The following is a 15,567-nucleotide window of genomic DNA, read 5'->3' as shown; positions in this document are numbered from 1 at the left end:
ATAAATTTAATAATCATATGAAATAGATCATATGTCAAAATGAACATAACTGTTTATAGTTGGATGAGATGACTTAAGAAATTATTATTCTTATAGACTTCAGATATTTTTTCTTTGTGAAAAAAAATTGTAGAAGACGCTAGTCTTGTGATTTCAGGAGATCGAGCATTTGTAAGGTTTCATCTCTCGAGACTCAAACTTACTTTCTCCTCCTTACAGGGTTGAAACTGCTTATCATTCAACCAAAATTTTGTTGGTTAGACTTCATATATTTTGACAACGATTTATGGGATTCCAGTTAGATTGGTTGGCAAGACGAGCATTTTCATTGCCTTTGGGTGTCCATATTTTTTGTGTTATTTCTAACGGAGTAAGCCATTTATTATTAGGATATATTGTAGGGATTTCCACCCCATGCTTTTGCATTCTTTAAATTTGTTTTATTGGCTTCGGCCCCCAGTTCACCGAAAAATTCACAAAACTCTCAACATATTAAAATAAAATAATACTTGAATTCTTTTCTAATTAATTTCATTCTAGTCCTTATAATATCAGCCCATCTGGAAGTGTGGTCGGCCAGCCGAGGAAGACCGTCAAACATGATATAGTGGTCGGAAGGCATCTACTTTAGTGTTAGCTCAACTCCAAGAGCTCTTCCACATCTCCTCACAACTCTAAGCCTCTTTAGTTCTGCAACCTCTAAGAATTAATCCTTCTAAAAAATCTTTACAAGTTCTTCCCTTTTTCTCTAAGAATTAATCCTTCTAAAAAATCTTTACAAGTTCTTCCCTATAAAAACTAGCTAGACCAGAAAAATGCATCATTTCTTTGCCCACTTTCTTTTTATTTATTTATGGAGACGTTTTCCAGGTTCTGAAAATCTAGAAGGGGAGGCTAGCTTGTTACTTGATTTGATGGCAAGTCCATGTTGGAGTGCTTTGAACATTGAATTGAATCTCTTAAAATGAAATCAAAGAACATGATGAGCAAGCTACGTACGTACCCTTCTAATTAAATCTATAAATGCCATCAAATCCGCTTCCATAACAAGTAACAACACACCATTTCAGGAGCATTCGCATCATTTCTCCCAGCAAGTTCACTTCCTCGGACCAAAAGCAATTATGGGTGTCACCTGCTTCACTCAGGAATTCACGACCTCAGTCGCACCATCCCGGATGTTCAAGGCTCTCATCCTCGACTCCCATAATCTCATCCCCAAGCTTGTACCTCAGGGCATCAAGAGCATCGAGTTTGTTGAGGGTGATGGTGGTGTTGGAAGCATTAAGCAGACCAACTTCCCCGAAGGTTGGTACAACTTTTCTATTCCGAGTTTGATGATTTTATAAAGTCATGATCTTGTTCGAATAGACTATAATTAATTCGGTATGATAATGTTACAACAGGTGGGCACTTCAAGCACTTGAAGCACAGAATCGATGCTCTCGACAAGGCGAACCTCGTCTGCAAGTACACTCTTATCGAGGGCGACGTCATATTCGATAGGCTTGAGAAGGTTGTCTATGAGGTCAAGTTTGAGGCCCGAGCACTGGCGGGTGCGTCTGCAAGATGACAAGTGAGTACCACACCAAGGGAGATGTGGAGCTCAAGGAAGAGGAGATCAAGCAGGGCAAAGACAAGGCCATGGGACTGTACAAGGTCGTCGAGGAATACCTTGTGGCAAATCCCGATATGTACGCCTAAATCTGAAATCATTTCATGTTTTAATGGTTTAATTTTGTATGGTAAAAATCTTCTCTTTCTATTTTTGCGGGATCGTTTATGGTTCAATAAATAATTTGGGGGATGTAATGCATATTGAGGGGCTTTTGTCGTCGGTTGCTCTTTATTCATACTTGAACATCAATGTATTCCTCAAGCTATAATTTCCAACAAATGGACCTATATTTGTCATATCTAATCGCGATTATGCTGCAATTCTACTTCTCCATGTAAAAAATATGAACCTTAGCTGTATGTTTTCACACGTAGTGCTGCCAATTTTGCCTCCTCCATATCAGAAAAATACTGATTAACCATTAGATGGATCCTCTCCCGCCAATATTTGCTTCCACCTCTTCGCTCCCTGCCAACGATGTAAAGCGGCAATTCGACTCTTCTCTACATATTTTCCGATGTAAATCGTGCATCAGTCCTTTATGTTCTACCGTTTTACCTCCCAGCCCCTGCCCCCTAATACGCCCTCTGCTTTGTAAATTTGCCACGCACTGTCCCCATGCTTGGACAATACGCCCTTGACAGCTGCTGCACCCGAATGCTGCGTTACTCCCTGCACAGCCTGCTCGAACGCTATGTTCTGTCGATTGGCTTCTTCTTGGATCAAGGGTAAATTCCACGGCCCCTCCCAGATATGCCCTCCCAGTTGGATGAATGGTGTCACTTCTTTGTGCATTCGCCAATAAACTCCGCTATCCAACTTGTGTTTATTTATTGATTTCCATTTATACGGATTTTTCTTGTTTCCCTTTCGCTCTTGATCCTTCTTTATGCTTTGCTCTCAGTCATTGAAGGTAAACAGCAAAGCTTTGTGCATGCAATCATTACAATCATCGTATATATTGCACGTGACTATTAAAGCTGCAGCTGAATCGGTCATGGTCATTGACCGATTGATCGATCGGCAAAACCAAGTACATGTGTGAACGTATAAACTTGCTTGACTGAAGTATGCGACGAATGCATCACGAGCTCTGTAGATATAGATGTAGAAGATCTACCAGTCAATCGGAGAGTGACCGCTGTCGTCCTCTCATCTACCTGACCTACGAATTCACCCTGTCTGCTAAATTTGGGACTTTGTCACAAATGCTACATGTGACGTATTTGTCACGGGCTTCATAGATCTCAGTGCAAAGGATCAACAGGGCGAGGAGACAATGGATCGAAAAGCCCCACTATCCTAAAACAAGGTGCATTGAAATGGAATCAATCTAATTAAACCGAAAAGCAACAAAATTTGCTTTCTTATTATTTATGGTTTATTTGTTGTCTTCCAATAATATGTGATCTCTTATGGAAACTTCGGTTTCTAGTCGGCCATGGGACTCTACAAGGTCGTTGAGGGTATCTCTTTGCGAATCCCAATGTCTACGGCCAGTGGTGGTCATGTTTAATGTTCTGAGACTGTTGTTTGGTCGTGTGATGAAACTTTTCCTCTCTATCGTTGGCAGCTTTTTGGCATGATAATAAACTGGGGATGTGATATACGCTCTTTTTCCCCAATTTCTCTTAATCATACTTACAAATTACTTTTGTAACTGTCACACCAATGGATTTTGCACCATGTCTCGAATGCTCTTGTTATTCATTGCTAGGAATATAAATAATTTCAGCAGTGCGATGATCGAATTAAAGTTTCTGGGGCAAAAAAAAAAGACAAGGACTCTTTGAATTGATCCAAACAGCAGGATCAATTATTAATTCAAAGCTTTTTTTTTTTGATAAGAAGGATAATTTCATAATTTCATTGATAAACTTATTAATTTAAAGCTTTACTTCACAGTTTTGAACCAAGCAGCCAAGTCAAGAAACAGAGCAACTAAATTTACCTTCACAGTTATATTCGTGGTTAGGGCCAAATGACGCCTTTATGGGAATAGTTTCAACTAGTAAACTGAGAATACTTGTGGTCTCACCGAAAAAAAAAAAAGAATATACCTTCACATAATGCGTTGAAGATATACCTAGATTTATTTGATTTTATTTCCAATGTCAGATTCTTGGTACTCATCACTCTTAGTAGTGACAAAATAATAAATTATGGCCTTGAATTTACTCATCGTCAGATCAAAACATTTTCTTGATTCGGTCCAAGTAGATCATTTATATATCTTTTCCAATACACTTTTCAGAGGCTTTCATATTTCCTAGAACTTTAAGTCGGATTGAAGCATAGCACCATGACAGAGTGCAATTTTACATATCATATAAGAGCACAAATGGCTATCTGTTCACCGAGCTACAGAGATGATACTTTGATTTAGAGTTTTAATTTTGATTGTAGAAAAGGACAAATGAGATGTTATTATAAATTTGACTTGGGAAACGTGTGTTTTTGTTGTGTAGTGTGTTGAGTTAAAGTTAAAGTTAAAATTTTTGAATTGAGAAATGTGTATTTTTGTTGTGTAGTGTGTTGAGTTAAAGTTAAAGTTAAAATTAAAATCAACGAACTCTGAATTCAAACGGGGCAATATGATCGGTGAACAAAATGGAAAATGCAATAACTTTCCACGATATCTCCTTGCACCATAAAAATCCAATTTGGTTGACTTAGACTTTGCCGTACAGAATCGTACACCTTTATCTTCCAATAACATTTTTTTTTTGCTAACCTGAGCTTCGTCCGACCAATACCCGAGACTCCGTGAACTCCTGGTGACGCACGGAACAGGTAATCACCCTAAAAGGCGCTCCGGTGGCTCCAATGGGTTTTGAACCCGGAATTGGATGGATACTTAAACTCTTTTTTACCACTAGACTAAACTCCTTGGAGTTTTATCTTCCAATAACATTGAATCACCAATTCGTTTCCCAAAAGATGATTACATCGTATCACAATCTCTTTTAGTAAGAAAAGGTGAAATTTTTTTACATACGCGATAAGAATTAAATTAGAAAAAAAGTAGTGAGAAGACTAGTCCTTAAGCTAGAATAGAAATTCTGTAAAACTACTAGAAAAAAAAATCTTAAAACAATTAAAATGGACAAAAAAATGCATATTTTCTTTAGACAATTTCTTGTTTTCAGTTTTAATAGAGACATTTCCCATTTGCTGAACATCTAGAAGGGTAGGCAACTTTTTCTATACACATTTGTTACCTGGCAAGTCAACGTTGGAATGCTTTGAATGTTGAATTTCAATTTCTTAAAAAATTATTAATCAAAGCCCAACACGAGCTCACTACGTCCTCTAAATTTATAAATACCATCAAATCCTCTTCAGATCAATTCACAAACTCACAAGCATTTCCATCAGTGCCAGTGAAATAATATCAGTTCTTCCTAGCTAGTTCATTTCCTCTGATAAAAAAAGTCATGGGTGTCACCTGCTTCAGTCAAGAGTTCACGACCTCGGTCGCACCATCTCGGATGTTCAAGGCTCTCATCCTTGACTCCCACAACCTCATCCCCAAGATTGTTCCACAGGGCATTAAGAGCATCGAGTTTGTTGAGGGCGATGGAGGTGTTGGTAGCATCAAGCAAACCAACTTCCCTGAAGGTTGGTCAAACGGTTCTAGTCCACCTCGATGATATAAAGTCGTACGCCTATTCCTCTAGATTTATCATAATTGTAATATTTTTTATGTTTCCTGCAGGTGGCCATTTCAAGTGTTTGAAGCACAGGATCGATGCTCTTGACACGGTGAACTATGTCTGCAAATACACCCTGATTGAGGGCGACATCATATTTGATAAGCTTGAGAAGGTCGTCTATGAGGTCAAGTTTGAGGCCTCGAGCACCGGTGGATGCGTCTGCAAGATGACCAGCGAGTACCACTCCAAAGGAGATGTGGAACTCAAGGAAGAGGAGATCAAGCAGGGCAAAGACAAGGCCATGGGACTGTACAAGGTCGTCGAGGAATACCTTGTCGCCAATCCCGACCTTTACGCCTAAATGTGTGCTTTCATGTAATATCTTGATGGATGTGAAGTTGCGTGTGATTGATTTCTTTTCCCTTTTTCCTTGGATTGTTTTTGGTTGAACAATAATTTGGGGGATGTAATGCAAATTCAGGGCATTTTGTCACCTCTAATAATGTGACAAATTTATACAATTATTGGAATATGATGGGTCTACATCTGAATTGTATGAATAAATATAAATATTTGCATTAATTTACAATAATTGGACCAATATTTCGTTGGAATTGTACGGAATTTCAAGATTTATTGTGGTTGAAGTCAATCCAATATATGTCAAACAGTGTGGTAAAAACACGAACTCTTGAGTCGTCTTTTGATTTCATCGTGACACAATTCCAAAAAACTAGTTTGGAATGGCTTGTTTTATGCTATCTGAAAATTATATGATATTGGTTGTGATGGGCCTGTGAGCTATAGGCCCCTAAAGGCCCCGATATAGAGGCAACCCACAAAATATAGTAAAAGGCTAGTCACAGTCTAATGTTGGGAATGGATACTTAGAATTCAATTTTCAACCTCTTTCTAGTTAACTGCTAACAATTAGAAAAAGTTTATAAATATTCCAGGTATGTAATTTCGTGGGAAATTTCATTCGCTCATTCTACTTCCAATTACTAATTTAAGCTTCAGAGATGAAAATGGGAATTCTCTCCCAATATTCCCCTTCTTCCAGATTATCCGAGCATTGAGTTTGAGGAGGTTATTCATTAAGCGGACTAGGAGCCCGTTCCTAAAGGAGGATATCGGGCACCCTCCATTCTTGATCCACATTAGGTTGTAATCGAGATGTCTTGTTTTTGGATATCAATCCAAGCAGGACGAATTAAGGGCAGGTCGTGCTTAGATTGGCATTTTATATCCACATCCTCTGATTCATTTCCCAAAAAAGTTCTCTAGTATATATTGGACGACTGCTGATACAGTGGATTTACACACACACAAAAATATATATATATATGTGATTTTATATAAACTATATATATTCTTAAGAGAAAGTCACTTTTGGTCCTCAACCTTTAGCATTTTGTCATTTTTGTTTTAAGGTTAAATATCGAGTCCTCAACCTTTTGGCATTTTTGTTAATTCTTTCGGTTAATTTTCAGTCGAGGCTGTTACTTTTTTTTTTGTCCAAAATGATTTTTTTAAAAATAAAATTATTTATTTTCACAAATTTGAAAAGATTAATTAATAAAGAAAAAAAAGAAACGGTTGTGACCGAAAAGCAATTGAGAGGGAACTGCAGCGACTATCACCCCATCTGCCTATCATTTAACTGAAATGAGTCACTTAATCAGGATTAGGAGATGCCTAATTTGTCCAAGACGACAAGTAATGAAAATAAAAAGAGAGCAGAAAATAAGAGTCACATGCAGCCAGCTAAGATAAAAAAATGCGAACTCTGACATCAATCTCTGATATTATACTACACAAGGAGTAGTTTCTTATAAACTATGATAATCATCGTATGTGTTCTTACATGATAAGTAAAGACTATATTTTGTCATTTGATTAATGTTTTCCAACAATTTGGCTGTCCTGAAAATCTAGAAGGGCGTTCGGGCCAGCTTTAGTTGATTCAATTGGCCGGTGACAACTCCATTTTGGTGTGCTTTGGACATAATTTGAAATACCAAATATATTAACGACATCATATGAACTTAATTATTACTTCTGTAATCTATAAAATACATCATCAAGAACTCTTCCACATATCAACCCAAGCACAAATTTCATAAGCAATTGTTGCATCCATAGTTGCGAATAGAGGTGTGCGGGTCCGAATACCATGTTTTTTTTTTTCATGATATCCAGACCCTATCCTCTAAGGGACAAGTTTCAAGATTTTGGAACCAGACTCTATTCAGTTGAGTCCTAAAACCGGAACCTACCCAGAACCTATATTATACCACATGTTCCGGGTACCTTGTTTGAAACCGTAAGTTTTTTAGTCTCGCTAAATAAAATAAAAAATGTTACATCCATAATCAGTAATCACATAAAATAAAATGTCGACATAGATTTAGATTATATATATATATAATGGGGAAATTATTATCCGAGTCCGGATATTGATTCCGATTTCGATTTTGGGTACCCTATATGCTAGAACCGGAACCGGCACCGATTTTCACCGGTTCCTTATTTTAATACCCGGACCTTATCCTATTTTCAATACTAGCTACCTAGACCCTACTCTAAATGGTAGATTCCAACCGGTTCTGTGTATACCCGGTATCCGTGCACACCCCTAGTTGCGAAGCACTACCTCTCTAGACTCCGCGCTTCCTCTCACTATCAACGCAACAAAAACATGGGCCTCACCTGTTTCACTCAAGAGTTCACAACCATGGTGGCACCGTCCCAGATGTTCAAGGCCTTCATTGTCGACTCCCACAACCTCATCCGGAAACTGGTGCCTCAGGGCAGCAAAAGCATCGAGTTTATCGAGGGCAATGGAGGTGCTGGGGTCATCAGGCAGACCAATTTCACCGAAGGTCAGTCTGATGATATTACTGTTCTGCTCCAATTGTTTGTTAGAAGGACCATCGGCATAAGGTGGATTCTTAATTTGATATCGTTTTATTAATGCTACTATAGGTGGCCACTTCAAGTACTTAAAGCACAGGATCAATGCCCTTGACATCGAGAACCTTGTCTACAAGTACACCCTGACTGAAGGCGATGTCATATTCGACAGAGTTGAGAAGGTCGTCTACGAGGTTAAGTTTGAGACAACAGGCGCAGGTGGCTGCATTTGTAAGATGACTAGGGAGTACCACGCCAAGGGAGATGTGGAACTCAGGGATGAGGATATCAAACAGGGCAAAGACAAGGCCATGGGACTCTACAAGGTTGTCGAGGAATATCTCTTGGCGAATCCCAATGTCTATGCCTAATGGTTGTCCAGTTTAATGTTTCAACACTGTTGTTTCATGTTTGGTCGTGTGATGAATTTTTTTTTCTCTGATCTTTTGTTTGGAGCTTTTTGGTTTGACAATCTGGGGATGTGATGCTCTTCTTTCCAGTTTATCTTATTCATAATTTTAATTACTTTTGTAACTGTCATACCAATGGATTTCATGCCCTGATTGAACCTTTATTGTCCCATGCCTCCAATGCATTGGTTATTCTTTGCTAGCAATATGATATTTTCAGCAATGCGACGATCATATAAAAAATTTTGGGATAGAGAGAAAAAACAAAGAGGACAACCACTCTATGATTCCATGATTTGATCCAAACAGCAGGATTTAATCAGTTCAAAGCTTACTTCACATCTTTTAGCAACTAAGTTTAAATCCACAGAGTGCATTGTGGGACTCTTGGTACCAATCAATTTGCAATATCTTCTTCTACTTGCGACGAATATGTAGCCTCTCCAACTTGCCCATCATCAGATTAAGACATTTTGCTGATTCGGTCCAGGTAGATCATTTATATATTTGTTTTAAGTACACTTATTGGAGGGGTTCATCTTTCCTCGAGCTTCAAGTGGGACTGAAACTTAGCACCATGATGAAGAGTACAAACTATATATACCTTCCAACAGTAATTTTTTTTTTTTATTTGCAAAGAGCACCAAAGACGAAAACATGATGTACACTTGTACAGAGTCAATCCTGCTTCATGGTTCACTGAGAAATAATATGATGTGCATTTGGTTTCAGAGTAGAGTTATACTCGAATCTACTCCATGGGATAGAGACAAAATAGTTGGAAAAAATTATTACTAAAAAATTGATTGTAATTATGATTAAGAAAAAGTATGTGAGATAATTTATTATAAAATTGACGAAAAGGACAGAAAAGTAATGAAAAATTAGGAAATTTTAATATTAATAAATTAATTGTAATAATAGTTAAGAAAAAATATATGAGAGAATTTGTTATTAAATTAAAGAAAAAGATAAAAAAAAAGTGTGTTGTTGAATTGAGAGAATAATAAACTAGACTGGAGTAGAGTTAAATTATAGTTTCTTTTTGGCTTATTAGGAAATCATGTTCTTCATAACATGATTAGCGAACAATATACAACAATTTTCCACGATGTCTCTTTGCACCATAAAACTTCAATTTGGTTGATTTAGGTCTGTACAATACGTCCGTGCAGAACCATTTGACCTTTATCTTCCATTTTTATTTTTCTAATGACATCATATCATTGAGAAATTGAGTGCAATATAGAGAGTCACATGCCGTCATCTAGTAACTTAGAAATTTCATAATTGATTTTTGTAGTTGAACGATTTGTGTCCCTTATTAGATTTTTTTTTATTTCATTGTACTAGAAAAATCTTCCACAAGGGTAGGCAAGCTTTTCTATCTTGTTTTCAGTTTTAATAAAGACATTTCCCATGTGCTGAACATCTAGAAGGGTAGGCAACCTTTTCTGTATACATATATTTCCCGGCAAGTCAATGTTGGAATGCTTTGAATGTTGAATTTCTTAAAAAATTTAACTAATCAAAGCACAATCGCGAGCTCACACTACATTCTCTAAATTTATAAATAGCATCAAGTCCTCGTCACTTCAACTCACAAACTCACAAACATTTCCACCAGTGCCAGTGAAACATCATTTCTTCCTAGCTAGTTCATTTCCTCCGACAAAAAACAGTCATGGGTGTCACCTGCTTCACTCAAGAGTTCACGACCTCAGTCACACCATCTCGGATGTTCAAGGCTCTCATCCTTGACTCCCACAACCTCATCCCCAAGATTGTTCCTCAGGGCATCAAGAGCATCGAGTTTGTTGAGGGCGATGGAGGTGTTGGCAGCATCAAGCAAACCAACTTCCCTGAAGGTTGGTCGGACGGTTCTAGTCCAGCTTGATGATATAAAGTCACACGCCTATTCCTCTAGATTCATCATAATTGTAATAGATGTTCCCTGCAGGAGGCCACTTCAAGTGTTTGAAGCACAGGATTGACGCTCTTGACACGGTGAACTTCGTCTGCAAGTACACCCTGATTGAGGGCGATATCATATTTGATAAGCTCGAGAAGGTCGTCTATGAGGTCAAGTTCGAGGCATCGAGCACCGGTGGATGCGTCTGCAAGATGACCAGCGAGTACCACACCAAAGGAGATGTGCAGCTCAAGGAAGAGGAGATCAAGCAAGGCAAAGAAAAGGCCATGGGACTGTACAAGGTCGTCGAAGAATACCTTGTTGCAAATCCCGACGTTTACGCCTAAATGTTTGCTTGCATGTATTATGTTGATGGGTGTGAATTTGTGCGTGATTGATTTCTTCTCTCCATTTTGCTTCGATTGTTTTTGGTGGAACAATAATTAGGGGATCAAGAGAGAGAATAACACAGTAGTACATATTTTGCTTAGTGATCAAGAGGTCTCAGATTCAATACCTAGTGAGACTACTTGTGCCTCTTTATTGGATATTTAGGATTTTTATTTCAATACACTAGGCTCATGGGTCTCCCTTATAACCGGTTAAAAAAAACAATAATTGGGGGATGAAATAAAAATTGAGGGCATTTTTTCCCCTCTAATAATGTGATAAATTTATACCATTATTGGAATATGATGGACCTACATCTGAATTGTATTAATAAATATAAATGTGTATTAATTTATAGGGTTAATCATGTAAAAAAAAGTATCTATTTACTTGAATTCGTAATTCTCTCCCGACTTTTTAAAAATAATACAGAAAAACACGATTCTAGATTTTTGTCTCGTTTCTATTATGCCATCAATTTTTCCGTTAATCTTAACAGAAACTGCTGACACGGGCTTGGTTGGTTGGGTGGAACCCACAAGATTTATTTAATATATATAATTCTGAAAAATTAAAAGAAAAATTTTAAAAATAATGAATGTGTCACGTCTCAGCAGCCCTTGAGGCTGTCCTCGGCGGAGGTGACGCAGATGAGGAAGGCACCTTTGGCGCGGGTGCAGGGGACGAGGCGGAGGAGCTCCTAGGTGTTACCGGACTTGCTGAAGAGGACGAGGATCGCGGGAGGTGAGAATGTCGATGTCGCCGTGGAGGGCGTCGACTGGGGAGAGGAAGGAGGAGCGGGTGCCGAGGGAGACGAGGGTCTGGGAGATCTTGTGGGCGACGAAGCGGGACTTGCCGACGCCGGAGAAGAAGATGGTGCCACCGAGGGAGGAGAAGCGGAGGAGGGACTGGGTGAAGGCTACGGTTTGGGAGAAGTTGAGGTGCTTGAAGAAGTAGTTGAGATGACCCCGCTGGGCCTTGCAGAGGTTGAGGAGGGTGGCCTCGTCGACGAATTCGGCGGCGGTCTTGGGATCGGCGGGCGGGAAGTCTGTGGAGAATGTGGCAACGAACCCATTTTCTTGATTTCTGCTAAAAATGTCGAATTTTTCTTGATTGGAAAAAGGAAACCGAGGAGACAGGGACAGAACGGGGAAGAAATCTGAGGAGGAAGAGGGACAGAGGAGAGGTGGCCGGCGAGGTGGAAGGAGGAATATTTTTTAAAAAAATGTATTTTTTTCTTTTTTCAGAATTATTTTTATTAAATAAATTTTATGGGATCCACTCGTTCAATCAAATCGCGTCACGTGATACCGTCAAGCCGATATAAGCTATTTCAATTAAGATTAAACGAAAATTGACGGCATGATAAAAACTAAACAAAAATCATAAATCATACTTTTTTGTGCTATTTTTAAAAAGATCAAGATAGAGATAAGAAATTTAACAAATGCCATGCTTTTTTAAGTGATTAATCCTAATTTATATTAACTGGATTAATATTTCGTTGGAATCGTACGGACTTTCAAGAGTTCTTGTGGTTGAAACATTAACTCTTGAGTTGTCTTTCGACTTCTTCGCCACCCAATTCGACGGGACTAGTTTGGAAATTATATGATTTTGACGGGAATCGAGCACCCTGTTTGGTTTCGCAATTAAATTTTTAAAATTTTAACTCTAACTCTAACTCTACTTACTATATAATAAAAATCACCACCACAATTATTACTTTTTTCTTCAATTTTTTTAATCATTCAATTCAATTTTTAATACTAAATTCTTTCAATTTTTCCATTACTTTTTTTACAATTCAACAATACAATCATTATTTTCTCTTAACTATTCATTACTTTTTCACATTTTTTCTTATAATTCAACAATACAATCATTACAACCCAATTAAAATTAAAACACAATTCTAGTTAACTCTAAAATCAAACACACGATGTCTTGTTTTTGGATATCAGTCCAATTCAGACCAGTTAAGGTCAGCTCTAGTGCATCGATTGGTACTTTATATTCACATGCTCTTTTATCAAGCCAAACCCTCACACGGGGCTCTTTTATCGAGCGAGGCCCGGACATCTCGTGTCGGGAAAAAAAAAAAGAAAAGAACACCCTCCAATTAATTTTGGAAAACGTTCTTTAATATATATATCAAGCGACTCCATCATACAGTGGATTACATATATATGATTTTATATAAACTATATATATTCATAGAAAATATCAGGCGACTACATCATGCAGTGGTTCTCAACAGTTAGCACTTTTGTCATTTTCGTCCCAAGGCTATATCTTGTTCTGAACATTATCGTATGACGTCAACTTTATTCCTTCCAATAATTTTCAGTCGAAACCATTACCTTTTTTGTCCAAATAACTTTTCGTAAAAATACAAAAATATTTTTACAAATTAGAAATGGTTATTAAAAATGAAAAAAAAAAACTATTCTGACTGTGGAGACAAACGATCCAATCGTTATTGTCCGGTTAGTGCTTCTGTGACTGCCTTATTTTTTTCAAGTCCCATTTTTTAGATTTCACAATTTTAGCTCCTTTTAAATTTGATTCTATCAACAGTGATTAGTATTTGGACAAGACGGCGTGTGGGGAGCTTTTGCCCGCCCTCCCTTTTTTATGTTTAATTTCAATTTTCTCTCCTTTTCCAATACTATTAAATTCGATCCGAAAGGATATTATATAATACGGTTGACCGGTCGAGACAAACGATCCAATCTTTATTGTTTGATTAGTGCCACCACTACTGCTTAATTTTTTGTTTTTCATTTTTTAATTTTCACATTTTTAATCCTTTGTTAGTATTTTATATTCATTCCAATCAAGATAGCAAGTAATCTTATTGGCCTATCGAAATAAACGATCTGGTCATTATGGTTGGATCAATTATTTCTAGAAAAATATTTTTTGCCCAACATTTGTCTATAAAAATCAGAAGAAATTTAGTATCATAAATAGCATATATACAAATTAGGATACATACAATTTTTTTCCCCCCTCAAATTTAGGTTGCCAATGGGAAACCTTCTCCCATTCTAGGGAGTTCTTATACACGGAATCATAAAAACACCAAACACCTTACTTTAATTCTTGTCTTATTTAATAAATAAGTAGGTACTAAAAAAAATAATATGATCTCGATATTACATATATCTGACAGATCATTTGAGACAATTTTGGACGTGCGGTGACACGCAGGCATATAATGCCTAAGTATCTCCTTGCGCCATGAATATCCAATTTGGTTAACTTAGACTTTGCCTTACAGAATCGTACACCTTTATCTTCCAATAACATAGAATCAGCACTTCGTTTGCCAAAAGATGATTGCATAGTATCAAAATTTCTATAGTAAAGAAAAAAAGGGTAAAATTTTTTTCATGCTTCATAAGAATTAATTTTTTTTTAAAAAGTAGTGAGAAGACTAGATAAAATATACATTCTATAAAACTGCTAGGAAAAGAAATGAAATTAAAAAAAAGGACAGAAAACTATATTTCATTTAGATAATTATTTTCAGTTTTAATCGAGACATGTTCCATGTGCTGAACGTCTAGAAGGGTAGGCAACCTTTTCTATATACATTTACTACCTGGCAAGTCAATGTTGGAATGCTTTGAATGTTGAATTTCTCAATAAATTAACTAATCAAAACACGATCGCGAGCTCCCACTACATTCTCTAAATTTATAAATAGCATCAAGTCCTCGTCACTTCAACTCACAAACTCACAAGCATTTCCACCAGTGCCAGTGAAACAATATAATTTCTTCCTAGCTAGTTCATATCCTCTGACAAAAAAACAGTCATGGGTGTCACCTGCTTCAGTCAAGAGTTCACGACCTCAGTCTCACCATCTCGGATGTTCAAAGCCCTCGTCCTCGAGTCCCACAACCTCATCCCAAAGATTGTTCCTCAGGGCATCAAGAGCATTGAGTTTGTTGAGGGCGATGGAGGTGTTGGTAGCATCAAGCAAACCAACTTCCCTGAAGGTTGGTCAGACGGTTCTAGTCCAGCTTGATGATATAAAGTCGTACGCCTATTCCTCTAGATTCATCATAATTGTAATATTTTTGATGTTCCCTGCAGGTGGCCACTTCAAGTGCTTGAAGCACAGGATCGATGCTATTGACACGATGAACTTCATCTGCAAGTACACCCTCATTGAGGGCGACATCATATTCGATAAGCTTGAGAAGGTCGTCTATGAGGTCAAGTTCGAGGCCTCGAGCACCGGTGGATGCGTGTGCAAGATGACCAGCGAGTACATCTGAATTGTATGAATAAATACATATATATGTATTAATTTACAATAATTGGATTAACATTTCGTTTGAATTGTAGTGAATTTCAAGATTTATTGGGGTTAAAGTGAATCCAATGTATGCCAAACAGCGTGGTAAAAACATGAACTCTTGAGTCGTCTTTTGGAAATTATAGATTTTGGTGGTGATCGAGGTGTGTTCTTTTTGCATAAGGGCAGTTCGTGCTTAGAATGGTATTTTATATTTACATCCACCGATTGATTTCCAATTAAGTTCTCTAGTATATATTAACTCCTGAAACAGTGGAGATTACATATATACATATATATTATATAAACCATATGTATTCCAAAGCAAAGTCGTTTTTGTTCCTCAATCTTTT

The 15,567-nt window shown here is 37.4% G+C and overlaps 4 protein-coding genes and 1 pseudogene across 4 annotated transcripts; all 5 read left to right on the top strand.

The window, feature by feature from the left end:
* Nucleotides 1-1,035: 1,035 nt before the first annotated feature.
* LOC116197520 lies at nt 1,036-1,921 on the top strand (annotated as a pseudogene).
* A 3,040-nt stretch (nt 1,922-4,961) lies between these two features.
* On the top strand, nt 4,962-5,856 carry LOC116194307 (major strawberry allergen Fra a 1.06-like). Its single transcript, XM_031523093.1, has 2 exons — nt 4,962-5,239; nt 5,337-5,856. The coding sequence occupies exons 1-2, from the start codon at nt 5,056-5,058 to the stop codon at nt 5,633-5,635; spliced, it is 483 nt and encodes a 160-aa protein (XP_031378953.1). The 5' UTR covers nt 4,962-5,055; the 3' UTR covers nt 5,636-5,856.
* A 2,119-nt stretch (nt 5,857-7,975) lies between these two features.
* On the top strand, nt 7,976-8,561 carry LOC116198404 (pathogenesis-related protein STH-21-like). The gene is made up of 2 exons (XM_031528599.1): nt 7,976-8,159; nt 8,263-8,561. The coding sequence occupies exons 1-2, from the start codon at nt 7,976-7,978 to the stop codon at nt 8,559-8,561; spliced, it is 483 nt and encodes a 160-aa protein (XP_031384459.1).
* Nucleotides 8,562-10,186: 1,625 nt separating this feature from the next.
* LOC116193999 (major strawberry allergen Fra a 1.06-like) lies at nt 10,187-11,205 on the top strand. The gene is made up of 2 exons (XM_031522740.1): nt 10,187-10,468; nt 10,561-11,205. The coding sequence occupies exons 1-2, from the start codon at nt 10,285-10,287 to the stop codon at nt 10,857-10,859; spliced, it is 483 nt and encodes a 160-aa protein (XP_031378600.1). The 5' UTR covers nt 10,187-10,284; the 3' UTR covers nt 10,860-11,205.
* Nucleotides 11,206-14,631: 3,426 nt separating this feature from the next.
* Nucleotides 14,632-15,194, top strand: LOC116203341 (major strawberry allergen Fra a 1.06-like). Its single transcript, XM_031535033.1, has 2 exons — nt 14,632-14,912; nt 15,010-15,194. Exons 1-2 carry the CDS (start codon nt 14,729-14,731, stop codon nt 15,192-15,194), a joined length of 369 nt encoding a protein of 122 aa, XP_031390893.1. The 5' UTR covers nt 14,632-14,728.
* Nucleotides 15,195-15,567: the final 373 nt, after the last annotated feature.

This window comes from Punica granatum, chromosome 1 (genome assembly GCF_007655135.1).
Source record: "Punica granatum isolate Tunisia-2019 chromosome 1, ASM765513v2, whole genome shotgun sequence".
NCBI classification, from domain to species: domain Eukaryota; kingdom Viridiplantae; phylum Streptophyta; class Magnoliopsida; order Myrtales; family Lythraceae; genus Punica; species Punica granatum.
Note: the sequence above shows the minus strand (reverse complement) of the source record. Positions and strands in the feature narration are given on the sequence as shown.

Excerpts from the sequence above, each read along its gene's own strand:
- LOC116193999 (XM_031522740.1), top strand. The coding sequence starts at position 10,285 with ATGGGTGTCACCTGCTTCACTCAAGAGTTCACGACCTCAGTCACACCA. Across the intron at positions 10,469-10,560 it reads GCAAACCAACTTCCCTGAAG|GAGGCCACTTCAAGTGTTTG; the intron begins GTTGGTCGGACG and ends TGTTCCCTGCAG.
- LOC116203341 (XM_031535033.1), top strand. The coding sequence starts at position 14,729 with ATGGGTGTCACCTGCTTCAGTCAAGAGTTCACGACCTCAGTCTCACCA. Across the intron at positions 14,913-15,009 it reads GCAAACCAACTTCCCTGAAG|GTGGCCACTTCAAGTGCTTG; the intron begins GTTGGTCAGACG and ends TGTTCCCTGCAG.
- LOC116198404 (XM_031528599.1), top strand. The coding sequence starts at position 7,976 with ATGGGCCTCACCTGTTTCACTCAAGAGTTCACAACCATGGTGGCACCG. Across the intron at positions 8,160-8,262 it reads GCAGACCAATTTCACCGAAG|GTGGCCACTTCAAGTACTTA; the intron begins GTCAGTCTGATG and ends ATGCTACTATAG.
- LOC116194307 (XM_031523093.1), top strand. The coding sequence starts at position 5,056 with ATGGGTGTCACCTGCTTCAGTCAAGAGTTCACGACCTCGGTCGCACCA. Across the intron at positions 5,240-5,336 it reads GCAAACCAACTTCCCTGAAG|GTGGCCATTTCAAGTGTTTG; the intron begins GTTGGTCAAACG and ends TGTTTCCTGCAG.